The sequence below is a fragment of the Anolis sagrei genome, chromosome 2 (genome assembly GCF_037176765.1).
Source record: "Anolis sagrei isolate rAnoSag1 chromosome 2, rAnoSag1.mat, whole genome shotgun sequence".
Taxonomy (NCBI): domain Eukaryota; kingdom Metazoa; phylum Chordata; class Lepidosauria; order Squamata; family Dactyloidae; genus Anolis; species Anolis sagrei.
The window spans coordinates 221,371,708-221,398,387 of NC_090022.1; the positions used below are offsets into that span (position 1 = coordinate 221,371,708).

Consider the following 26,680-nt stretch of genomic DNA (forward strand, 5'->3'; position numbering starts at 1 on the left):
TTTAATTCATGAAGCCGGTTCTCCTTTTATAGCTTCCATGCCTTAAGAGAACCAGAGCATAGCTTTGACCTGAAATGAACTGAAAGTACAACTTTACAGGACAGGTCTTGCGAAAGGCTACTCAGATAGACTTTTTGGTGACTTGAAAAGAGTCAGGATGGATATACAAATGTGTAGTAAAGAAGGGAGGATGCGGAAGAGTCCAAAGCTACACATTTTGATACCAGTTCAGACTTGCCAACCTGTACTTTTAAAAAATGCTTCCTTGCTATGAAAAACACTTCCTGCAAGTAGAAAAATACTTAGAGGGGAAAAAAAGTTGCATACTTGTTCTCTCCCCACCATACTAGTTTTTGCCTATATATATTTTAAAATAAGGGAACTACCTTACATCTTGTTTTTTGTGGGGAAACAGGTCGTACATACAGTCAAAAGTAGTAACAGGAACAATAAGAAGAAAGGAAGGAGTAACAAATTTGACGACAAGTTTATTTCATTCTGCTTTCTCAGAAATCTTTCACCATATTCTGTACTTCTAGTTTCAACTTCTCATGGTCATATGATAAATATATGTTCAAGAAACAGAAGAGAAACTTACTTCAGTGTTTGTATTTTCACCAATATCCTATTCCCTAGATACTCCCTTGGGCATTCAGGCACTGGTCGAATTTCCACAGCATCTTCCTGTTATGAAATATATTTTGGAGTAGTTATTTCGAAGTATTTAGGATGCTTTTTTTGAAATCACATAATATACAATGAAAAGTAACTTAAATCTCCCACAAAAAATACTATGGCAGATATTACTATTCACAATTCTTCCAAACACTCCTTCAAGCAATTCAAGCAATATGCCCACCCTGAATTAGTGGAAACAGCATTAATTATTGTATTGTCGAAGGCTTTCATGGCCATAATAACTGGGTTGCTTTGAGTTTTCTGACCTCACAGCCTCTGAGGATGCCAGCTATAGATGTGGATGAAACATCAGGAGAGAATGCTTCTGGAACATGGCCATACAGCCCGGGAAACTCAAAGCAACCCTACTGTTAAGTATTATTTATGGAATTGATAGGTCGCATATTAACTACTGCCATGGCAAAAATCCACAAGGCAAAAATCATGATGATTCAAGTTTCATTTGCACATGGGATTTTTTTCCCCACTGGATGCAGTTGGTTGGATCTGCATGCATGTGCTCAATAAAGGCATAACATCAAGACTACAAAGGCAGCCAGAACGGGGTTTTTTAAAACAAAATTTGAAACTTCTGGACTTTTGTAACGCTATCGTTCAAATTCACCTAAAAATACCACAAGCATGGGATATAAATTTCATTCTTGTATCCAGGAATGACGGCTTTCCAAAATTCTCCTCCACTGGGTTTTTTGTGCATTTTATAATGATTTTTTCACTCTTTGCTGTGCAAAAATGTTGTGTGATTTTTGCGTAAAAAGCAAGTAAATTTTTTTGAATTGACAAATTTTGTGAACAAAATATCCCAAATTGTGAAAAAATTCATGGCCACTGATTATTATTTCTCTTAATGGGCAGTCTCAATGAGACAGCCTTTCCCACCTAGACAACCTATCAAGAAAAAAAAATCATTTCACAGCAACTAAGTTTAAAGCACAGATTTTCAACTCACCTCATCGATACTAGGATACAAAGCAAATAGTTCTGTAGGCCTGTTGCTTTGCCGTGCCTCTTCGTTCTGCCTCTGCAAGTCTTCTGCACTGACAGGCTGCAGCAGACTTGGTAGATGAGGATCGGGCTGCAGGCTCCGCAGGTCAAAATCTCCAGATGTCAGTGTGGCTCTATTAGACTCGTCACAGGGGACCTTGAGGTGCCTGGGACATGCCTACCCAAGAGGAGGTGAAGTAGGAAAAAATCATTTTTGGTTCTTAGGTGTTTTGCATCTTCAATCCTTGTTTGCCCTATTTTTCTCTTTCAATTCATTGTGTTGACCATGCCTATAAAAATATTCCCGGGACCAACTAGTAGAACAGGGTGGACGGTGGAGAGGTGACACTAAATATCCCTTCCCTTGCCAAAAACATTGAGAACTATGTGTCCTGTGTGAACACTGTAACAATAGCAACCTGGAGTGATATGAAGTTTTAAGAAAAAGTGGCCTAGTCATTAATGCTATGGTGGTCAGAAGCATAATAATAAAGAAAGTTTCTGTGCAATGTTAAGTATCAGGTAGACTGTCATCAGCAGCCCATTTTAATTTGGAGCAAAACACCTAGATGGGAATGGTACTATTTACCACTGGAATTAAGTCCTATATGGGAGAAAAGCAATATATAAGTTACATAAACAAGCAATAAGCAAATACAATTAACTCCCAAGAACATTATTGGGCATGGGAGGAAATGGTCATTCCCCTTCTTTAGAGATTTCTGCCTCCTTCTCTTCCAGAAAATGTCAACAAAATAAAACATGACCAAACACGTCAACAAGTGACTAGAACATTTATTTCCCAAGAGCAATGCAAAATCCTTGTATGATGCAAAATTACTCAATAGACTCATGAGAAATTTTTCTGTGGAACTCCTACACAACTTTGTGTTAAACATTACCATCATATGAACAATGCATTAATTGTAATAAGGCAATTGATTCATATTGAAAAATTACGGTTATAGAAGATAATATATTCTGCTTTAGGAACATAGGCATTGCTGGTTCATTTAGCAATGAGTAAGTGACAGGCTGATATTTTATATGCAGCATACAATAGGCAAGAATCCCACACTTTGACCATAGTGTGAAAAGCGCAGCATACAATAGGCAAGAATCCCACATTTTGATCATAGTTTGAAAAGTGCAATACAAAACTTAAAAATAATTACACAGTACAGTGTGGATTGAAGTAAAAACAGATCAAAATATAATAAATACATTTAAAAATAGCCTTTAAAATTCAGCTTCTATTCGGCTCTTATTTCCCCAGGTAGTTCCCAAGAATACCTGATAATTTGAATTGCTGTAGTCCAACACTTCAGATTCAAATGTTTGCTTTTGAAGGGTTTTGTGGAAATCTCTTCTAGACCCCCTTTTAGTAAATGTATAGGCCTCATTATTTCCTTGGTTTCTTCAATAAATAAATTAAAAAAGTCAGATTTCAGTTCAAATGTGAGAAAACCAAACATTTAAAAAAGCATCTATTATAAGCAAGTCAGGAAATCTGGCTGATATATTATGCCATTCAAGCAAAGGTGCAACTGTAACAAGCTTACAAGGAGTATGCATTTATGGCAATATACTGAATTACTACATCCTTGGTATCTAGTGTACAGCTAACATAAGATATGGATGGCACTCATGTAACATATTATTTTCCCAAAGCACATTCATTATGTATACTCTTTACTAAAACAACACAACCCAAAATACATATGTAATTGATAGACCGGTAATTTCTTGAAGAACAACTAAGGGTCAAGATAGACAATGGTTGGCATCTTTTGGTTAATCTCAGAGGAGACTCGTTCAAATCAATTGCTGAATGGAGAACTAACGTAGATAGCAGTAATGTATTGAATGATCTATTCTAGTTAAGACTAGAATAAAATTTAAGATGACATGTGTTCGGAAATAAGTGAAGCATTGCTCCCTCAAGTTGGAGAAGAATCTGTTCATCATAGCACATGGCAGTCTTCAACTGCATATCTTGCTTTTAGTGTTTTTTAAATGTGTCCCTCAGGAAACCCTATTGTGAAAGAAGCTGCTTCTTAAGCGCAGAGAATACACATTATCCTTAATGTTTAGTTTGATCTTTAAAAGGGTCAGATATAAACATTATTAAGTGAAGAGACTCAATAGCATCCATACAGTTGTTGAGATATTGCCCACATGACTTTTTAAGGCAACATGCATGTTCTAACTGAAGCTATAAGTAAGCTACTGCTGCCACCTAAATTCTATCCAATCCTATATTCTACCTACCATATAAGTCAACCTCATGTATTAGTTAAAGGGCAGGTTTAGAGGCCACCTCCTCAAGTATATTCATATGTGCCAGCTGCTTGTAACACTATGCCTTACAGAACATTCTTAATAGATTTTACCCTTGAGCAAATGATCCAAGGAAGCTACCCTCCAATTACATATAACTGGGAGCCAGAAGCTCCCACAGTTGTGTGCAAGGCTGCTTTCATTTTCACACATTGGAACACACGTTTTGCAACTGATGAGGAGATATTGGGAAAATAGATATTTATTGATTGATCTATGCATAAAAATCATATGTATCTTACAAGCACTGAAATGCATAGGAAAATCTCTGTGTGTGTGTAAGAAACCTAAGCTGGCAAAACAAGCAGGCTACCTCCAAGGTATGGCAGGAGGGAGGAGAAGGGGGGTATGCATTCCAGAAGAGAGATAAGACACGGGCTGGTACGAGAAGGCCCCCTCTAAGTAAGAAGCCTCTTGACAAGGCAGAGGGCCCCTTTGATGGATGACTGTAAGCACAGCCAAGAGGGAGGAGGGACACAGACATGCTTGCTCTCCAGCTAGACACACAGACATGCTTTTTGCATGTTGGAGGGGGAACCTGATATTCTTATGATGCCAGGATGACGTAGGGATGATGATGATTGTATGAAGACGTATGTTCTTTGTCTACTTGAGTCTGAAAATTATAAAAGCCATCGTCTACGCCTGTTTCGGGGCTCTGGGTTTTGCTTCTGGGACACGAGTCCCACCAGAGTCGCCAGCTGGAAATAAAGTCGTTCTTTTCTATCTCCAGAAAGGATGTCTCTTGGTAATTATCTCTCCTTTCCTCAAAACCTATTTCCCTGCCATTTCATTTTGGCGAGCCAGCCAGGAGTAACAGGCAGAAGATTTGAAGGAGGTCAAGAGAGAGAGAAGCCAAGAGAGAGATTTTGAGATCGGGAACGCCTTCAGGAGTCAGCCAAGCCGGCGTCCAACCAACAACTGAACCCTACCAGCTGGGGTGTCTCTGTTTGATACCAGGGATCACTTGAAGCTTGGAGCAGGGCGGCTGCTCCTGACGGAGTTCTTTCCTTTCACCCGAGGAGGCAGAAAACGACGGACAGGCAAGTATGAATGTGAAAAAAGAACATTTAGAAGAGTGCAGACGTCAGGACAGGTCATAGCTGTGTTTGCTAGTGACCAACCCAGGAGTAATTAACCTGGAAAAGGCAGTCCCGAGTAGACTTTTTGGGATTTTTGGGTGTGCCAGAAAGGGAAACCGACTGCCTAGAGAGAGAGAGAGAGAGAAAGAAAAAAGGTTGGGAAAAGCCTAGGTACATTGTTGTATAACTGATTGTCTGTATGAGTGAATCAATGTTGTATGTTGTATGAATGAATTGAATGAATCAATGTTTGTTTGTCTGAAACCAGATGCTGTGTGGTTAGGTCCCACATACCTTTTCCCTTCTTTTATGTATTAGTTGTCTGTTTGTCTAAAACATGTGATGGTCATTCAGAAGCAAGCTTAAAGCCCTGCTAGGGTACATGTTAGCAGATTTTGAGAAAAGTTTTGCAAAACTAGATTTTGGGCAGGAATAAATGAGATCAAATCTCCTATCCTGCCCCACTCTTTTGGTTAAGAAATGCCTAACCTCCCTACTCTACTGAGATGATGGGAGATCCACAGAAGTCCTGCAAATCCAGCCCTCCAGCCAGCAGCAGCAGGAAGCCCTCCATCACCACCCAGTGTCCCTACATAGAAGATACCTGAATCTTTCCCCATCAGATGATATAGATGACCCAGATTCTATGCCGCCTGAGTCCACAGCCACTCATTTCTAACAGACGTAGCTAGCTGAGTGGTTGTGAATAAAGATTAAAAGGAGAAGATAAGCAGTGACAAATGAAGGCTCAAGCCATTTGCTTATCAGCAGCATTAAGGCAATGGAAAAGAGGGCGAAGCAGAGGGTGAAGTATGAGCCAGAAAAGAGGACAGCTTCTTGAGCCAAATCAATGTCCGAACTGTAAGAATCGTGGACATTGAATGAGAAACTTCTCAGATGATGAGAGGAAGAGAAAAAGGCTACTAGGAGCAGATAGGAAGACCCAGAGAGCTGCCCTTCTATCAAGAGTCACAGGAGCAGCCAGGGGAAGAAGAAAAATCATTGGATTGGCCAAATGCTCCCAATGAAGAGGGCCAGAGGACCCAAGTCAGTCAAGAGTTCTAACCTTAGGATCCCAAAGAAGAAGAAAAAAACATTTTTAGTAGACATAAGAGCAGAAGAAATCAGTTATTACCACCCCAGTGGCACCATAACCCAGAAAGCCATAAAGCTCATGGGAGCCACTGGAGATCAATGCCTACATCCTCTCCTAAGCAAGAAATAAAGAAAGAGGAATAAAAAGTCAGCTAGCAACAAAAGAAGTTACCATCAGTTTTCTATATATGCATAACTCCCCAGTTCATTGCTGGGAAAGACTTTCTATGTAAACTAAAGAGCAAGATTATACTTTGAGAAAAATGAATTTGCTAAGATGGCTTTAGAAAATAACAAGCCTTTTGCACCTCACCTGTCCCATGGTGGAGGCTGCTAGTAGTTTAAAAAGGCTCAGAGAAAAATGAATAGGAGAAAGTTTGAAACTCCTGAGGTATGGGCAGAAAACAACCCCCCCGGAATAGCCAAATGCATACCTCCAAAAATAGTACAGCCGATTCCAGGAGCCTGACAGTCAGTCTGAAGAAAACACTCCAATTCCTAGACCCAGCCGTGCAAAAACTGAAGTCAAATACTTAGGATTCCAGATAAAAGAGGGTCATAGGACTAACAAGCAAGCCATTTGCCAGATCTTAGTCCCCAATACAAGGAAGCAAGTCCAATGCAAGTCCATAGGTGCAACAAGATTCTGTAAAATTTGGATCTCTATGAAGTAATTGGCAAATTCTTGTGTCAAGTTACAAAGGGGGGGGCGAAGGAGAGCCCTTCCAGTGGACACAAGAGTAAAATGCTGCCTTTCAGCAAATAATGTCTGCGTTAAGGACAGCACCCTGAAGTAACTAAATCCTTCACTTGTTATGTTGCTGAGAAGGAAGATGTAGCAACAGGCATTTAACTCAAACCATAGACTGTTAGAACTCAAAAGAAAACCAATTGTTTAGCACCTCAAGAATGCAAAAATATCAGGCACTGTTATGTGCAAATCCTTAAACGTTCAGCAATGCGCTGCTTTTAAACTTGCTACCCTCCTGCAAAAGGAGCATCATAGCTGTATTGAAAAATGGACACAATTTATACCAGTTGTCCTGACTTGGCTGATGTTCCATTGCAAGAAGTTCAGCTGAACATATACACTGATACAAAGCATGTATTTTCAGTACTACATATCCATGGTGTGCTTTACAAAAAGAAAGAGGACTTTTAACTGCAGCATGCCAACCAGTCAAACATTCAGAAAAAGACATTGCATTTCTTAGAAGCTGTATGGGTCCCAAAACAGGTGGTTGTAATGTACAGGGCAGGGCAGGATCCTTTAGCCAGAAATCAACCAGAGAGCAGATGCAGCTGCCACAAAGAAGCAGATGCCAAGTCTCTCCAGGTGGCTATCCTACTTCCTTTGCCCAATCCCAGTGTGCAGCCCACCTATAATTAAGAAGAACAGCAATGGGCCCAGGACAATGGTGCAATAGACTTAGCTAACTCTATTGGTTGGTGAGCTCTTTTCAGATGGAAGAATAATTGTCCCCAGAACCATGGCATGAGAGGTAGTAAAAGGAACTCATGAGTCATTTCAGGAAAATGACACTAGCTAAGCATTTAGAAAGACAGTTAAACATAGATTGTCTTCACATTCCTTGACAATGGCGGCTTCAGCTAGGTGTCATACCTGTGCCAAAAACACTCAGTGTCAGGGGCAACACCAGCCCCAGGTACTCAGCATTGTGCAAATGTACACTTTGAAGCCATAGTGGTAATAGTGGTACATATTAGATGCATTCCCACCAGAACCATTAGACTGTCTTCTTTTGCAATGTTGTATGAGAGGCCTCTCCTTAATTCCCAAGGTCACAAGGGGAATAGCATGAGAAGGGCCCAGGCAAAGAGACAGGAAATGGTTGCTTTGGGAAAATGCTGCAATAGTTATGGCAAATGCTTAATGAGTTCAGGACACATACACACCTGAACCCCTAATATTTGTGTAAGCCAGGGGATGAGGTGTGGGTTAAAGAGTGGTAATGAGAAACTTTGCAACTCAAATGAAAAGGTCTTTATGTGGTGATTTTTACATCACGTAGTGCAGTTAAGGTAGCAGAAATCAAACCTTGCTCCCTTGGAGTAGAATTGAGTCTAACTGCTCCCAGTTACCAAGCTATTCTAGATTCAAAACACCCACTAAAGCTTAAATTAACACAGGATTGTGGTTGTTCTAACCAAATGGTGGCAGAAAGAAGATTCAGACTAGACATTACTGCAAGACAACCCGGAAGCTCTTGCCCTGCGTACTGTCAGATCTGCACCTGCTGTAGGATGAGAAAACTGGGCTAGACACTGCAGCTTATTCCATACCTGGAAGCGATTAAGCTCTACGCACTGTCAGACCCACAACTGGAGAGGAAAGAAGACGGAGCTAGGCCTTACTGTAACCCACAGGAACGGTTACTCAACGTACGGCCAGATTCCAGAAGAATGAGAGCTTTGTGGGTAATATATGTGTTTATTTGTGTGTCAATTTTGTGAATTGGTAACTGGTTCAATAAGCATGCCAAAATGTATGTTTGATCAATAATGGGAGAAATGCTAACTTGGGATATATGAGCATTATGAGTCAGTTGTAAAATTTTCATTTCTGTCTGCCTTTGATTAATAAGGAAGCTATAGTTTGGCTACTCTAGTCTTATAAGAGCAAACGTCAGACCATTGAGTCTTAAATCCTCCTAGTCTTTTCAACGGTTGCAACATAGATTAACACAGGTTCTGAAAACACCCCCAGGTAAATATTTTTGAATAAAAGAAAGGAATTATTCTCAAATAGAAGTTAAGTAGGTGCATTTAGACTTATTTAGACTGGAAAGAAATAATAATAATACCAGAAAAAAGTCTTAAAAGCACCTAAAGGGGGGAATTGATGAGGAGATATTGGGAAAATAGATATTTATTGATTGATCTATGCATAAAAATCATATGTATCTTACAAGCACTGAAATGCATAGGAAAATCTCTGTGTGTGTGTAAGAAACCTAAGCTGGCAAAACAAGCAGGCTACCTCCAAGGTATGGCAGGAGGGAGGAGAAGGGGGGTATGCATTCCAGAAGAGAGATAAGACACGGGCTGGTACGAGAAGGCCCCCTCTAAGTAAGAAGCCTCTTGACAAGGCAGAGGGCCCCTTTGATGGATGACTGTAAGCACAGCCAAGAGGGAGGAGGGACACAGACATGCTTGCTCTCCAGCTAGACACACAGACATGCTTTTTGCATGTTGGAGGGGGAACCTGATATTCTTATGATGCCAGGATGACGTAGGGATGATGATGATTGTATGAAGACGTATGTTCTTTGTCTACTTGAGTCTGAAAATTATAAAAGCCATCGTCTACGCCTGTTTCGGGGCTCTGGGTTTTGCTTCTGGGACACGAGTCCCACCAGAGTCGCCAGCTGGAAATAAAGTCGTTCTTTTCTATCTCCAGAAAGGATGTCTCTTGGTAATTATCTCTCCTTTCCTCAAAACCTATTTCCCTGCCATTTCACAACCAGTCCATGAAGTTACACTGCTGTGATTTATTCAGGTTTCTTGCCAAAGCAATAGCTTAGGTGCCTAAGTGCTTTGTTGTGCTGCATAGCAAATATGCCACAATAAGCAATTATTGATCACACAGACACTTTTTTATTACATTTTTGGGAGGAGATGAATTATATGTGATGGTGTTTGTATTTTAATTGTTTGAATTTTAATTGTTTGCCAGTCAACTGAGAATGAAAAATGAAGCCATAAAGCAGAAATCACCTTCCTTGACATGCCTGCTCTCCTTGAGCATGACCTTGTCCAGGAAACAACTCTTAATTACAGTGCAGGAAAGGAAAGAGCTCTGGGTTGTTTTATTGTGAAGTTATAACATCCAGGACCTGTTTTCCGGTTGATGGATTAAAACATCACATTTGTAAGCTGTGATTTTTTGCCTAATTCTAAGTAAAAACTTAGGATAAACTGGATGTTTGAAAGCCGGTTAACAGGGTTGATCCTGCAGGATGAGGTCAGCACCTGCAGCAAAGCAATTTTGAATACAGTAATGCCCCCATAACTGTGGAACCCTTCAATTGTTTCACTTATCTGTGCCTAAGAAAAATGCTCTCTCTAGGCATTTTCTAGGTCCATCCAGCAATTCTATGGCATTTCCCCCCAGAACTTACTATACATTTGCACTTGAGAGTCTAGCAACTTCCTACAGGGATACTTCTCTAAGAATTATAGGTCCTCCAATGTAACTTGATGATATGCTGAATTGAGATAATTTAATGGTGTTCAGCCATGTCCACAGTTTCATGTAACCAATCAGGCCAGAAACATGTTCCCTGGTCTTACTGCATCATGTAGGGACAAGAAAAAGATATTTATTTTACCAGTTTACTGTCATGGGAAGATATGTACATGAAGACCTACAAGCCACTTTAAACATCTTTGCAGAAGCATATGAGAAGCTCGGCCTGTCATTAAACATCGAGAAAACCCAAAATGCTCTTCCAGCAGGCACCAGTCAATCCCTCTATAATGCCAGAAATACAGCTTAATAGTGTAACGTTAGAAAATATTGACCATTTGCACTACCTTGGCAGCCAAAATCCTGCAAATCTCTTGGGAAGACAGGAGGACAAATGTCAGCATGCTGGAAGAAACAAAGACCACCAGCACTGAAGTGATGCTCCTTCACCATCAACTCCACTGCTGACTGGCCACGTTGTCCAAATGCCCGACCACCGTCCCCCAAAGCAGTTATTATACTCCCAACTCAAGAATGGAAAACAGATGGTTGGTGGACAGGAAAAGAGATTTAAAGATGGGCTTAAAGCTGACCTTAAAAACCATGGCATAGACACTGAGAACTGGGAAGGCCTGGCCCTTGAGCGCTCTAACTAGAGGTCAGTTGTGACCAGCAGTGCTATGGAATTTGTAGAGGCATGAATGGAGGGTGAAGGGGAAAAACATGCCAATAGGAAGGCACTTCAAGCCAACCCTGACCAGGAATTCCTTCCATCTGGAAACTGATGTCCTCACTGTGGAAGAACAAGTGGATCAAGAATAGGGTTCCACAATTACCTACGTATCCACCGCCAAGACACTACACTTGGAAGGCCATCATACTAAGACAGCGAGAAATTGACTAAGTTAACAAGTAAGTTTCTGACTTGTGTCAAAATAGCTTGGATCAGCTAGAAGACACTGTTTGCTGTTCTGTCTGAGAAAGTAATATACATATTATGGGCTTGCTATGCAAATTAATATTTATTAGTGGCTAGCAGAGAAGTCCACTGGAAATATGGAACACTACAACCTATACATTTGCACTGGTTTGTTTCTCTGAAGTGGCACCTCAGTATTAGGATGGACAATGCATCTACATGCACATTTGCAATAAAGAGAACAGTCTCAAACTATGTCAACTGATACAACTCTATCCTGGGATTTGTAGATTGGTGAGATATCTAAAATTCTCTCCTGGAGATTTTTCAGTCCACCCCCGAACTATAATAGGAGAGTTCTGTAACAAAGAATTTTAAGTACCTCACTATAAATTCCCAGATGCCCTAAATTGGGCCATGAGAATTAAAGTCATATTCAATTGCTATGGCAATGTAGCATAGTTCATAAAGTGTACGTACACTACATAGTCACAACAGTTTGTCACCACTGTGTGACTGAATTTCTGCAGCAACTGGATAGAGAACCAATTCACCCTTCAAGTCATGTTTATTTACACTAACAGGCCCTTCACATGACCTCACCAACCCATTCCTCCACTTCCATGGAAATGAGCCTCTAATCAATGTACACTTCACAACATAGATGCTGTGACCACTAAATATTAAAAACAAGATTTCAAGCACCCTAAAAACAGGAGAGCATCCATATTTGGTAGAGATTAACTATTTGTCCAAACAACTACTCTAATGGATTTATTATTCCTAGTGTGATCTGCATGGTGGGATTTGCACAGGCAGAATGAGTGCACTGAATATGCAAACAAAAGATGACTTCCCATGCTGTGAAATTAGTACACAGTGTTACTTCTGCATCTGGACAAATGAAGAACCAGTGGGGCTACCTGTAACTGTATCTGTATCCAAATTATATAACATATTCCAGACAAAGTATGTATGCGATACTGGTTACCTGTGACACTTTCCAAACTGGGTTCAGCATATTTACCTTATGAGATAAGAACCTTACCTTTTTAGATAAGCCAAAATAACAGGCTTTTAACTTACTAAGAGAGATAAATCTGAAATTGATGTGTTAATTCTTCAGTTACAAATGTGGAACTTACTTCCGATTTACAATCAGCCAGTCACGAACATAGGTCTGCACACAATCCCGGACATGAGGATCCAGTTCAGCTCTGGGGAAGGAAGAAGATAAATATGTACAAGTTATTCCAGTGTACATGTCTGTTCTGGAAAATAACAGCAATGGGGTTGTGTTCACTTTCCTTCTCAATACACCTTTGCATATGCTTTGGTTGCACTTTGAAATTTGTATGCCCAGATCAAATCTGTTTCCCAAGAGCATTTTGTGAGAATATTGTCTTAAAAATGTCCCAGTTTCTTTCTGTATAATTCTAACTAGGTGTTTTGAACTTCAACTCCCACAATTCCTAACAGCCTACTGGCTGTTAGGAATTGTGGGAGTTGAAGTCCAAACACCTGGAGGGCCAAAGTTTGGTCATGCCTGCCATAGCCTCACTCTGGAAAGATAGTGCAGTGGTGTGCAACGTTAGTTACAGCCTGGCTACTTTACAATAGACTACAAGAACCAACAATTGATCTATTAATATGGAAGAAAAAACAACTCATGTATGTCCCCACCCCAGCCAGCATGCACAACCCTTCTCTGAAAAAAAAACAAGTCATCATTAGAAGTGCAGTGAAAACAGAAGTGAAACTAAGAAGAAATGAAACAGCAATTTTAAACAAAGATATAAAAACCTCAGATCAATTACATTTCAATCTTTAGCAATATTTCAATGCTAAGCTGGCAGACAAGCGTGTTCCCATTAAATGAACTCATTTTATATTATCCAAAGCAGAGTTTTCCCAACAGTGTATCATAACATATTAGTGTGCCAGCTGGAGTGTGTAGGTGTGCCATGCAAAGATAATGAGAAACCTCTGAGTCTATGAGAAACAAGCAATACATTGTGTACATTATATTTAAAATATAAATGAAAGGTCTTCATGATATGCTCTGTCCCCATATATTTTGCTATGGCAATTTATGTGTGTGTGTATCTCTTTTAACATATAACCCCTGGTTTGTTAGTAAAACTGAATTACTGTGTCGTGAAATAATGCATGTCTATAAAGCATGTCATCAACATGAAATAGTGAGGAAAAAGCTCAGGTCTAAAGACATACGCAGCAGAATAAGAGGGGGTAGTGATGGGAAAAGGCCACATGGTGTCAGCAAAGAGTCACAGTTATTGACAAATATTCAGGTTTAGCTTTTTTGACCAGGCAGCAAAATACTATACAATAAAATTCAAAATTCCCAAAACAGCAATGCTTCATACTTCACAAGGTTTTTCGGGTTGTATGACCATGTTCTAGAAGCATTCTTCTGCTTCTGCTTCTAGAACATGGCCATACAGCCCTAAAAACCTACAACAACCTTGTGAAGTATGTTAGTTTGAGAGAATGATTGGTCCAAAACCAGTCACTGAGTTTCATGGCTGAGTGGAGGTCTGAGCCTGGATTTCTTTAGACCTCGGTCAACTTCTACGTCTTGGGTTTTAAAGCACACCCTCTTCTCATCCCTACCACCATTCGGTTTGCTTACCCTTCTTCTGGTAAAGATGGCTGCAAAGTCCTGTGCTCCTTTGGAGTAAAGACCACCTCCAGGTCATCTTCAGGGAAATCCCCAAGTTCCTGGAGTAATTCTGAATCCAAATTATTCAGCTGCATCATCAGGAAGCCTTCAAAATCCACTGGCTCTACTGCATCATAGAACTGAGGCTAAATGTTACAAAAAGAAAATGAATGGTATTTGCTTGCTATTAGCGCACAATGCACAAACCTATTTCACCTTCCTGTAGGTCTCTGGGACTGTTGAATTTACCATGATATCCAAAGGCACCACTCATGCTTTACATTTTCTGCCATGCTGATACATTCACCGATTATGCGGCAAACACCACTTAAAACGAAGCAGGAATAAGCATGCCAAGAGGAAGGCATGGCATGCAAACCATTGTCGTAATCACCTGCCATTTGGAAATCTATGTCCTCATTGTGAAAGACCTGGCTGCCTGTCTGCTACCAGGCACAATTCAAAGTGCTGGCTTTAGCCTATAAAGCCCTAAACAGTTCTGGCCCAACTTACCTGTCTGAATGTATCTCCCCTTATGAACCCTCCAGGACTTTAAGATTCCCTGGGGAGGCCCTGCTCTCAGTGCTGCCTTTGTCACAAGTACAGCTAGTGGGAATAAGAGACAGGGCCTTCTCAGTGGTGGCCCCTCGGCTATGGAATGCCCCCCCCCCAAGGATATCAGATCGGCCCCTTCAACATTTTGAAAGAGAGTCAAGACTTGGTTCTTTGAGCAGGCATTTCCAATTACAGTGTAATAGACATAGGAAAATGGAATGGTTGGACGATGTGATTGGACAATGTTTTTAATAGGAGACCCTAATGTTCATGTTTTATTGATTTTGTTATGGTTTTATTATCCGATTGTTTTTATTGTATTGAAATTGTATTTTATGGTCTTGGCACCAACTGTTAACCGCACCGAGTTGCCTGCAGGCTGAGAAGGATGGTATATAAATATAGTAAATAAATAAAATAAACAAATAAATGTAGATCCAGAAGAGATCTGTACACTCATTTACAGATGTTGGAAATAGGCAAACGTCTCTAACCTCTTTAATGATTTGTCTCTATACAATATGCTGTTTGATTACTGAAGTGTATATGTGATCTTTGGTAGGCAGTTTTTCCTAACTCTATGTTCTTGAGGTTGTGGGCGTGTCCAGATCAGGGTTTAGAACACGGTTAAAAGATGACAGTTGAGGGATGACCGTTGAAGATGACAGTTGGAAGTAGACAGTTCAAAAGGAGAGTTGTACAGAGCTGTGTAGTGTTGAAGAGGCTGACAAAGACTAAGAATTACAGACACAAACCAAAATGTTTTAAAGTTTAAACCATCAATAAATGTTCTTGTATATTGAAATGCATGAAGTTCTGCTCTCTCTCTCTCTCTCTCTCTATCTATATATATTGTGCATTGGCATATTCTCTGTTTCTAATAGTTCAGAGTCACCTGGAAATCAGTCTAACAGTTGAAAACCAATTGCCAAGCATAAATACACATGGATATCATTTCTTTTCTTAAAAGATATAAAGATTATGGTTTTCCCAATTGGTCATAATCCAATAGGTTATGATCCAAATAGGTCATAATCCTCCATTTGGTTATGTGACCAGTGGTTATCCAATAACGGATCCACCGCCAAGACTCTACCCTTAGAATACAATCATACTCGGCCACAAGTGAATGGCCCATGATGTTGATGATAACAAGCACAACTATTTGAAAACAAGGTACAAGGTACTCCATTATCTGTCTGGTTTTAAAGCCATGCTAATCTTCTCTGTATCGTTCCAATTTTAGTATATATGCTGCCAAAGCAAGCACATCTGTCTGGTTTTAAAGCCAAAGGGCTTGTATTTAGTTGGCCTTAAAATTGTTGGATTTTTTTGGGTAATATTTATTTATTTATTTATTTTATTTATTTATTTTATTTATTTGCTTTATTTTTATACCGCATTTTTCAGCCTAATTTGGCGACTCAATGCGGTTTACAATGCAATTTATATAACAGAACAATTAGTTAAAACACAACATACACGACAAACAATACAAGACAACACATATGCATTTTGCCCTCTGGTGGCACAGCAGGTTAAATCGCTGAGCTACTGAACTTGCTAGCCGAAAGGTTGATGATTCAAATCCGCAGAGCGAGGTGAGCTCCCACTGTTAGGTGCAGCTTCTGACAACCTAACAGTTCAAAAACATGCACATATGAGATCAATAGCTACTGCTTCTGTGGGAAGGTAATGGTGCTCCATGATGTCATGCCGGCCACATGACCCTAGGAGGTGTCTATGGACAAGGCCGGCTCTTTGGCTTAGAAATGGAAATGAGCACCATCCCTCAGAGTTGAACACGACTAGACTTAATGTTGGGGAAAACCTTTACCTTTTTATTTATGTATTTAATTTGTGATGTTGGGTTGAAATCCTTGTAAGTTAGAGATGGCAGTAGCTCTTTAGCTCCTCTATTCTGCATTCTTTCATCCTTTCTAGTTACCTTGCTTGTCTCTCAAAACTTCATTTAAGAGCAAGTCCTTGTGAGCATAAATTAAAATCCAGAAATAAGCATCATTTCCTCTTGTTATTAGAGACCCATCCTAGCCTTCATTCAGAGAAGGCTTGGCATTAAAATGAAAGGTTGTACTGAGATGGATGGGGGAAACAATCGACTCACTGATGAGGTAAATTCCCACAGGCCAAAATGACCAAGTAGGAATCAACATTCTTTTTCAGTTTATACCATTAAGACTTTTTCCTTACCTTCCCCAACCATTTTTTGCTTTCCTACCCTGCTAACTATATGTGGCAGTTGCAGTTCCCCATCAGTTCTTTGAATTTATAGAAAAGTGAGGTAGTATACAATGGAGAAGCAAAGGGAAAAGAAAAATAAAGATGATAGCTTCTCATTAAGCGGACTGAGGGAAGAACAAGCATATAATTTGGGAGCCTCTCAGACCAAGGTAGTACATCCTGCCTCTGAGGGCCCTTCCACACAGCCCTATATCCCAGAGTCTCAAGGCAGAAAATCCCACAATATCTGCTTTGAAGTGGGATATCTGAGGCCCCTTCCACACAGCTGAATAAACTCCCACATTATCTTCTTTGAACTGGATTATATGGCAGAGTGGACTCAGATAATCCAGTTCAAAAGCAGATATTGTGAGGTTTTGTGCCTTGATATTCTGGGTTATATGGCTGTGTGGAAGGGCTCCCAGTCCACACTCAGAAATTCTGGGATATAGGACTTCCGTGGAAGGACCCTGAGTCCACACTGCCATAAGACCCAGTTCAAAGCTGATAATGTGGGATTTTATACAGCTGTGTGGAAGGCACCTGAGAAGGAAAGGAAGGCAGAACTGAGGGCCCTTCCACACAGCCCTATACCCCAGAATATCAAGGCAGAGAATCCCACAATATCTGCTTTGAACTGGGTTATCTGAGTCCACACTCAGATAATGTGGGAGTTTCTGCCTTGATATTCTGGGATACAGGACTGTATGAAAGGGCCCTGAGAAACCCCCATTAGAAAACAGACTGGTCCTCCTGTACCATCCCAAAAATATTAATTCTACCCCAAGCATCACTGAAAAACAGTTTTTAAAATTCTACTTTTTTTACAGCAAAGTTGTGATTTTCTTTTCTGTATGAACATCATGTTATTAACAACCACCTGCTTTTCAAATTCATTGACAAGCATCTACTAAAATGTTTAAATATAATATTGTTTAAATATAAATATATGTAACATCAAAAGGAAAACCTAAACTACAATGTTACAACGTCCTTTTTCTTTAACATGCTTTATGACATGTCATCATGAAAATGGGGAGTACAGAAGCAACATTTTTGTTCTCTTAAGGCCCTTCTGGGCAGGCCCTATATCCAAGGATATGATCCCAGATTTTCTGTTTCTCCCAGATTATCTGGCAGTACGGACTCATATAATCCAGTTTAAAGCAGAAAACTTGGGATCAGATCCTGCGATAGAGGGCCATTTTACTGCTTGTCAAAATGACAAGCCTTCCTCATGGGCAAAGTGTAAAAAAAAAACACCGGAAGTTTTTTAATGGCTTCAAATAACTGAAACTTTGCAAAGAATTAGGAAGTAGAAATGTCCCGCTCCTTTGCCAAACTGCAGACAATATTTTGCAGAGTCTGACAGTTCCTTTTACAAATATAAACTTTCAATTGTATGTCACTCTTTTAATTGTTTTTGGTACAATCACAGGAAGTTATCGAAGAAGCATTTTGCTTGAAAGCATTCACTGAAATTTGCGATAATAAATGTGTTAAGTCTTTCGGGGGGCATGAAACAGTGTTTTTGCCACAAAGAACTAATATAAATATATCAAGAGAATTCATATACATGACTCCTCAATCTTAAACTCACTTTAAGCCAGGTCTCTTCCACATAGCTGAATAAAATCCCACATTATCTGCTTTGAACTGGAATATATGATAGTGCAAACTCATATAACGCAGTTCAAAGCAGATATTGTGGGATTTTCTGCCTTGATATTCTGGGTTATAGGGCTGTTTGGAAAGGCCCTCAATGAAATCTCTTGTCTTAGGACCCTTCCACACAGCCCTCTATCCCAGAACATCAAGGCAGAAAATCCCACAATATCTGCTTTGATCTGGGTTATCAGAGTCCATACTCAGATAATGTGAGATTTTCTGCCTTGACATTTTGGGATATAGGGTTGCGTAGATGGGCTCTCAGGCCACTTCCACACAGCTGGATAAAATCCACACTGAATTGGATTATATGGCAGTGTTGACTCAGGGACCTTTCAGACAGGCCCTATATCCCAGGACCCGATCCCAGATTTTCTGTTTATCCCAGATTATCTGGCAGTGCGGACTCATATAATTCAGTTTAAAGCAGAAAGCCTAGGATCATATCCTGGGATATATGGCCTGACTAGGGTTCCTTCCACACAGCTGAATAACATCAGCTGGAATATTTGGCAGTGTGGACACAGATAACCCAGTTCAAAGCAGATATTGTGGGATTTTCTGCTTTGATATTCTGGGTTCTATGACTGTGTGGAAGGATCCTTAATGAAACCAAAGATCTTTATGAAACCTTTAGTAATAAAAGTCAATAAGGCTTTAAGCATAACTAAAGTCAGGATTGTAATCATTTGTATTACTGATGAATCAAGAAATGAGCATATAGTAATATAGAACAGTAAAGACGACCAACTATTTTGTCAGATCATCTTTTTTAGACCACGCCACTTTTTATCCCATTTGGAATTTTTGTCAGAATTGTGTGCTCGATCACATTCACTTGAAAACAGTTTCTGCTTTAATAATTGGAATTTAAATGTGCACATCAGTACCTAACAACTGGTCATACCAAACATCTTTGCTTGTAACAGGTCATAACGTTTTGCAAACAAATTTTTTCTTGATTATTTAATAAAAAAGATCAAAGTGACAATGTAGAACCAAGCTTTCTTACCATCCAAATGAACTTTGCATACATTTTAGATTTAAACAGCAAAGTCATCACTTCAGTTTTACAAACAAAAAATACAACAATGACTGGACTAACTTGTGAAAGAGTATTTCTAACCAACTGTTAAAGAAAAGATAAATTGTGCTGGTTTGAAAATGCTGTCTGATTAATCCACTGAAAAGCAAATTAAGCATCATACAAAAAAAAAGAACCCTTACAAATCCCGTAAAGCAAACATACCTTCTTAGTATGGTGCAATCAATATCAAAAGCATGTGTCAGAAATCAAAATGGTGGAGAACGGAAACAAAAAAATGAACTTCTTAGCCAAAAAAAAAAAAAGCCAAACATTTTTTTCAAGCAAGAGACCAACTCCCACCACCCTCCAATGAGTAACCAGCAAAGGAAGAGTAAACCACCGTCACTTCACAGATTGAGGAAGTGAGCAGAATGATGGCGGAGCGCTTTGACAGACAGGAAGCATATATTTCTTACAGTGTTCCACTTTCCAAAACCGTAGCTTTCGAAACATCCTGAACGTTGTGATAAAAATGTAGTAAAAACGTCTGGAAAAGAACTCATTATGCTCAACAAAACAAAATGTGCAATCACCACATTCACCTTATTGTTAACATGGACTGAAAGCAAGAAGAAAAAATGTCCTTTGTTCTGAACAATAAGAGTTCTCATGGTGTTTTGAGAATGAGATTGTTCTTTTTAACAGAGTAGCTATTCTAAAAGATTGTGCTTCAGTTCAAACATTATCAAATCAGAGTAGAAAAAGTGAAGCTCTAAGCAATAATTATGTGAGGCTCCACTAAAAAACCACACCATTAAACATCACTTTATAATTTTGAAATTATAATCTAGCCAAGATTATTTTGCCTACTGAAAGATGGTAACCCCATTAATTTCATACGGTTTTCTTAGGCAAAGAACAATAATAATAATAATAATAATAATAATAACTTTATTCTTCTATCCCACCACCATCTCCCCAAAGGGACTCAGGGCAGGAGAACATGTCATATTCCTAAGCAATTGCCCATTGAATCAAATCTGCATACTACCAAATGGAAGGACCAGCCCTATCTCCTGCATATACTAACATGTCTGGGCTTTGAAAAGATACAGTTACTAGGGTTATGCAATCCATTTTAAAAAATATGTTCAAAATCATTACAAAACTGGGGGGGGGGGGGGGGGGTGATGGCATTTCGTTTCGAAAGTGTTTCTAAAGGACAGTTAGTGGAAAAAAATCACAAAGGTGGTCCCAGTGGTGATTGGCACACTGCGTGCAATGCCTAAAGACCTTGGCTTGCGCTTAAAAACAATCAGTGCTGACAAAATTACCATTTGTCAGGTGCAAAAGGCCACCCTACTTGGATCTGCACACATGATTTGTCGACACATTACACAACTCTGGACACTTGGGAAACAATCCTAGATGTGTGATCAAATACAAAAGCTAGTATAGTTATCTTGTTTGCTGTGTACTAATCTTGTTATATATCTAATAATAATAATAATAATAATAATAATAATAATGATAATAGCAATAATAACAATAATAACAATAATAACAATAATAAACATATTCCTAGTTTGAAAGTGTTATTTCCTGTTTAATCGTGTAGTCCTTGCTTTGAAAGTAGTGGTTCTACTCCAGGAACTTTGTTTTTGCATAAAAAACTATGTTAAATGGGTGGATGATAATGTTAAGTTGGTGGACTGGATAGTATACTACAGTAAAATGTGCTATAACATTATGTCCCTCGTGCAAAGATAAAGTTTTTGCAATTTTGTTAACTTCTGCCATATCTTTATGATAGAACCAATTAGGAAATGACATTTAGAACTTAGGAACAAAAATCATAGTGTAGAATATTAAATTTATTGGACTACGAAGGGGCAAATCTCTCTGATGCTGAGCACTGCATTCTGGGAAATGTAGTTTGGTGCAGGGCTTTTTGAATTCTCTGGCATAGGGCTCCTCACCTTCCCAAACTACATTTCCCAGAGTTTTGTGCTTTTCCCAGCAAACTTGCTTTCTCCCTCCTTTTCCGGCCTCTTCTAATGGCGTGAGACCATTAATTTACAGAGGAAAGACAAAGCACTAAGGCAGCCTTTTTGGCTTTGCTTTTAGCTTTGCTTCTTTGCACTGAATATGAAACTGACTTTGGGAGACTTCCGAAATTTACAAAACAAAAACAAAAAAGTATGGGATAAGTTTCGATGCTTAAATTTTTGGCACGGGCCATGCCCACATATCGGATATTGTCTCGCAAGTACAAATTTAATGAATTTGATACAACTTACGAGGACAAACGAAAAATTGCGCACTTTTACCTTTGTTCATGCTAGCTGAGATTAATCTCATGCAATAACAAAAATGCACAGCAAGCTCCATACTTACTAGATGAACAGTAGAGAAACCGGGGCTACTGATACTTCGTTGGGGGAACTGTCCGAGGTTTGGTTGGTTTACAAACTGCTTTCGAATATCTGCTGAGGAATGCCTTTCATATAAAAAGAAAGAAAGAAAGCTAGCTGACATTATTTAACAACATTTTAACTCCCGAATTTCCTTAGTGTATTTAGTAAGATGCAAAACGATATGCTTAAACCATCTTTATCAGGCATAATGAGCTTAAGATAGGCCTGCTGACTAATAGGTCAGCAGTTCAAATCCAAGGAGAGAGAGTTGAGCCCGCTCTGTCAGCTCCAGCTCCCCATGCAGGGACATGAGAGAAGTCTCCCACAAGGATGGTAAAACATCGAACATCCAAGAGTCCCCTGGCAACGTCCTTGCAGATGGCCAATTTTCACACACTAGAAGCAACTTGCAGTTTCTCAAGTCGCTCCCGACACACACACAAAAAAAACTTGAAATAAGATAAGTAAACAGAGTTTCATTGTCTATAAGACAACCCATGGGACATAGGTACATGCCACCAGGACTGTTTTTGTGGCTCCTGGGGTCCCAAATTCTTTAAAAGCAATTTTTCTCTAAAACACTCTTCTAGGCAATTTTTCCATATTCCCCCAATATACCCTCAATCTGGAAGTTACCCAGGAATTGATTTCCAGGTAGTGCCCCGTTGAAAAATACATCAAATTGCACTGAAAATGTAGAGAGGTCCACAGATACTTCCAGGGGAAATATCTTTTGAAGCATGGGTAAGTGAACAACAGTATCGAATCTGTAGCTAAGACGGTTGTGCTGTATATGGAATTTTCAGTTTTGGTGATACTCTGATGTTGGGCTAATCTTTTTGCATCCAAATCAGCCATGGTTACTTATGACTAGATTACACCATAACCAATAGAACATATATTATCCAGTTAATTTGAACATAAATATATACTCTTTTTCTTGATCAAGATAGTTCAATAAAAATGCTGGATAAACTCTGCCCTTGATGATGGTCAGTCTCCTGCTTAAAGCAGCAGCCATTAGAGCAGGTTCCAATCAATTTTCCAGAAAAGACCAGATGGAAGAAGAACTGTTGTCCGTGGTCAGGATTTACGAGGGAGAAGATTAGTATAAATTATATACAGGCAGTCCCCGAGTTACAAACATCTGATTTATAAATGACTGATAGTTAAGAATGGGGGTGAGACAACAGGAAGTGAGAAAAATCTACCCCTAGGAAGGGAAATTCATTCATGAAAGAGTTATTATAATGGGGAAAGGAGGTTTCCACTGGCGCTTTCTTGCCAATCCTTGTTTCCACAACAAGTCACATTTTTTAAAAAAAATCCAAATATTACAGGGACAGAAAGTAAGGTGAAATCCTCTGAACAGAGGCACAGACAGCAAGACAAACACTACAGGGGTGTTAACCCTTCTCTGTGCTATCCAAAGCTTGTGTGTGTGTGGCTAGAGTTACACCTAAAATGTACCTGTTCCAACTTAGATGCACATTAAACTTAAGAACTAACATACAGGACCTATCTTGTTCATAACTGTACATACACACATATATATTCACAAACATAGATGCATAGATAGATAGATCCCCAGCTAATGTATATATATATATAGCTAGAAAGCAACATGTGATGCAAGCCAAAGAATGAATGTAGTACCAGAAATGTTTTACTTTGCACAACCATCAGGTAGTTTTGTAAGTTATATGGATCCTCCCCTCCTGCATTTTCCACTCAGTCCCATTGTGCAAAAAGGAGGATGCCAAGGAATAAACTCTGTTAGAGCTACTTGAAGAAAGAGATCATCTCAGGTTCTTGTTTCTTTTACATATAGATCAGTTATTCATTCTCTTAGCTAAATAACCTTTCCTCCCTTCCTTCCTACACTATTGTAAAGAAGTATTAATGCCACCGAATGCCACCAAAATTGTAAGGAAGTTCCGAGACTGCTAATTAAACCTGCCACCAATATGTATAGAGACGCTGGTATTAAAGTCTCTGTTTAGGTTGTGAGGTAACTTTGGTAGAGTGGGTGCACTGAACGTAAAATCAATGGAGATGAGGCAGTTTTAAAATAACAAAGAGAACAAGTTTATTGTTAAACAAAGCGTATTGTTGCAATATGAAGATGTTGAGCTTGGCATATGCTTGATGGTTACAATATGGCTTGGTTGAGATACAATTCAGGCTTTTGATGTTACAACCTATAAACTCTTTCTGTAGTGAAGCGCTTTATTATTTCAGTGTTCCCTGTTGTGAATACTCTCACTGTTTGACCTATACTGGATCAAACCACTGATCTCCAGTCCTCCACTACTGGCGATCCTAAAAACGCCTCTGTTAGATTCTTTTTACTCAAAGTAATCTAACGAGGTTTTCCCTTCAGCTTCCTTGCTGAAGAAATATTCACGAACACTAAAAACCTAACTGACTTTACACTGCTTCACTTCTCAGAGTCCCTATCTGACTCTGCTACTCTCCTCAGAGTCCCTAACTGACTCTGCACTCTCTCAGGGTCTCTTCCTCCTGACTGAAACTAACTGGCACTTTCTAAACCCTTTTCTCTCTAAGCTCCTCCCACCTCCTCTTCTGCCTTGTCTCCATGGCAACCTATCTCTCACAGCTGGGCCGCTCCAGCCATAGGCAACCAATGTAAAACACAAATACAGTTTTAAACACATAATAATAAACACTTTATAATAAACACTTCTGTACACTATAATTCTTTTATAGCTGGCAATGTTGGAGGAGTACACATTCCTTCTGATATCAGAAAACTGGGTAGTTCATAATGGCACAATTACATCAGAATCTCATCTTAAAATTAAAGCAAATGAAATGAAAGTGGTGTCAAATTGCATTAATTTTACAGTATAGATCAGTGGTTCTGGGAGTTGAAGGCCAAAACATCTGGGGACCCACAAGTTGAGAACCACTAATATAGATGCACCCATGGTCTCACAACTGTAACTTGACAGCAAAGTTCTGGAGAAGCAGGAAGCAATCAAACATCTCATTTGTTAGACAGCTTCTTATAGTGAATTCCTCCAAATGGCCTGTGGCAATAAGTTGAGATAATGAAGGTAGGCATGAAGTTGTTAATAGGGTAACACATTTTGGAGCAGGCATGATATGGGACCTTTGGAGTTGTAGTTTGGTGAGGTGGCACCAGTCTTTGGCAAAAAAGGCTAATGACTTTGTAAAATTACAACTTCCAGGATTCCATGGCATTGGTCATTAGTGTCAAACTGCATTAATCCTACAGTGTAGATGCACCCCATGTAGACCCACATCAATCATACACTTTTGCTCCCCGTTTTAAGAAAAAAACTGACCTCTTTCTGCCTCTGATTCTGCCATTGCTCCAGTGTGGGAGAGAGAAAGAGAGAGCCAGGCATTCTATCCACATGTTTATGCTCTTCCTCTTGCTGCTTGCTACCATGAAAGACTGACCAATGTGTCCCCAAACAAATGCAACCTGCCTGAAGAAATGAGGCTAACTATTGTGACCTCATGCTGATGCTCCCTGCTGGAGAGGCAAGCCATTGTGACCTCCTGCCTGACAGGCTGTAAGCTCCTATTGGACCCCAAAGCATCTTTCTTCATACACGTCTAATGGCTAATCTATCAACTGATGAAAGTAGAATTTAATGAGATATAAGGCTTGTGCAGTTTTTTAAAACTTATATAAATTTGGAACTGGGGAGGCACTATTTTAGTCTGGTATGCCTACACTAGTCCAGCATGTCCTACACTCCCAGGCCATTTTGTAAATTTTTAAAAAGAATTCCCATTATTTAGAAACTTCTTCATTGTGTTGTAGCAAACATAACAGCCGTATTTTAGTATGGGTTACGCTACCTAATTTGTTACAATATGTGACTTCTATATCTCATGCTGAAGATGCATGCCCAGTGTGGAATACATCTCACCATGTTAAAACAGTGGATGTGGCTCTTAAATAGACATGCTGCATTATCACAGGATGTCTACACCCAACACTTCTGGAGAAATTATACTGTTTAGCGGTTATTGCACCACCTGACTTCTGTCAGGAAGTAGCAGCCTGTAATGAAAGGACCAAAGCATTGACATCTCCAGCCCATCCTCTGTTCAGATATCAGCCAGCACGCCAATGTCTTAAACCAATAAATAGCTTCCTAAAATTCCTAAGATCTACAGAGTTAATCACAAGAACATCTCAGCATGCAAGAGTCCAAAAGTGGCAGGCTAAAACCTGGAACCTCAATCAGTGACTGAGCACACAGATGACTGGGTGGCATGGAAAGTGCTGAACAGGCTGTGCTCTTGAACTACAAGATGTAGAGCCAATCTTAAGAAATAGGGCTACAAAGTGGAGTCCACGACATGCGAGTGTGGAGAAGAGTAGACCACAGACTACTTACTACAATGCAGTTTGATCCCTGCCACATGCACAATGGATGACCTTCTGACAGTGACACCAGAGGCACTTCAAGTGGCCAGCTTCTGGTCAAAAGGAAATTTAGTATAATGCCAAGTTTCTAACTTTGTTTGTTTTTTTAGAAATACATTATAACTGTATTCTCAATTCGCTTCTGAAACAAAAAATAAATAAATCTCTCATTCATAACAATTAGTGAATGTCCTTCAGTGGTTTGAAAATTATTTGAAATTTATTTATTTATTTATTTATTTCATTTATATACCGCTTTTCTCACCCATAGGGAGACTCAAAGTGTTTCACAACATAGTAAATGGCAAAGATTCAGTGCCTCACATCC

At 39.5% G+C, this 26,680-nt stretch overlaps 1 protein-coding gene and 1 pseudogene across 2 annotated transcripts in view; both read right to left on the minus strand.

The window, feature by feature from the left end:
* The window catches only part of DOCK8 (dedicator of cytokinesis 8), a 115,664-nt gene that overhangs the window by 80,116 nt on the left and 8,868 nt on the right, over positions 1-26,680 (minus strand). For both annotated transcript variants that reach the window (XM_067464423.1, XM_060762249.2), the window contains exons 2-7: positions 21,901-22,003; positions 13,983-14,158; positions 12,475-12,546; positions 2,977-3,100; positions 1,649-1,861; positions 599-684 (exon numbers count right to left, since the gene is read on the minus strand). In XM_067464423.1, the coding sequence (XP_067320524.1) occupies positions 599-684; positions 1,649-1,861; positions 2,977-3,100; positions 12,475-12,546; positions 13,983-14,158; positions 21,901-22,003 (774 nt within the window). The remainder of the gene's footprint in view (positions 1-598; positions 685-1,648; positions 1,862-2,976; positions 3,101-12,474; positions 12,547-13,982; positions 14,159-21,900; positions 22,004-26,680) is intronic.
* Positions 15,737-15,837, minus strand: LOC132769543 (U6 spliceosomal RNA; annotated as a pseudogene).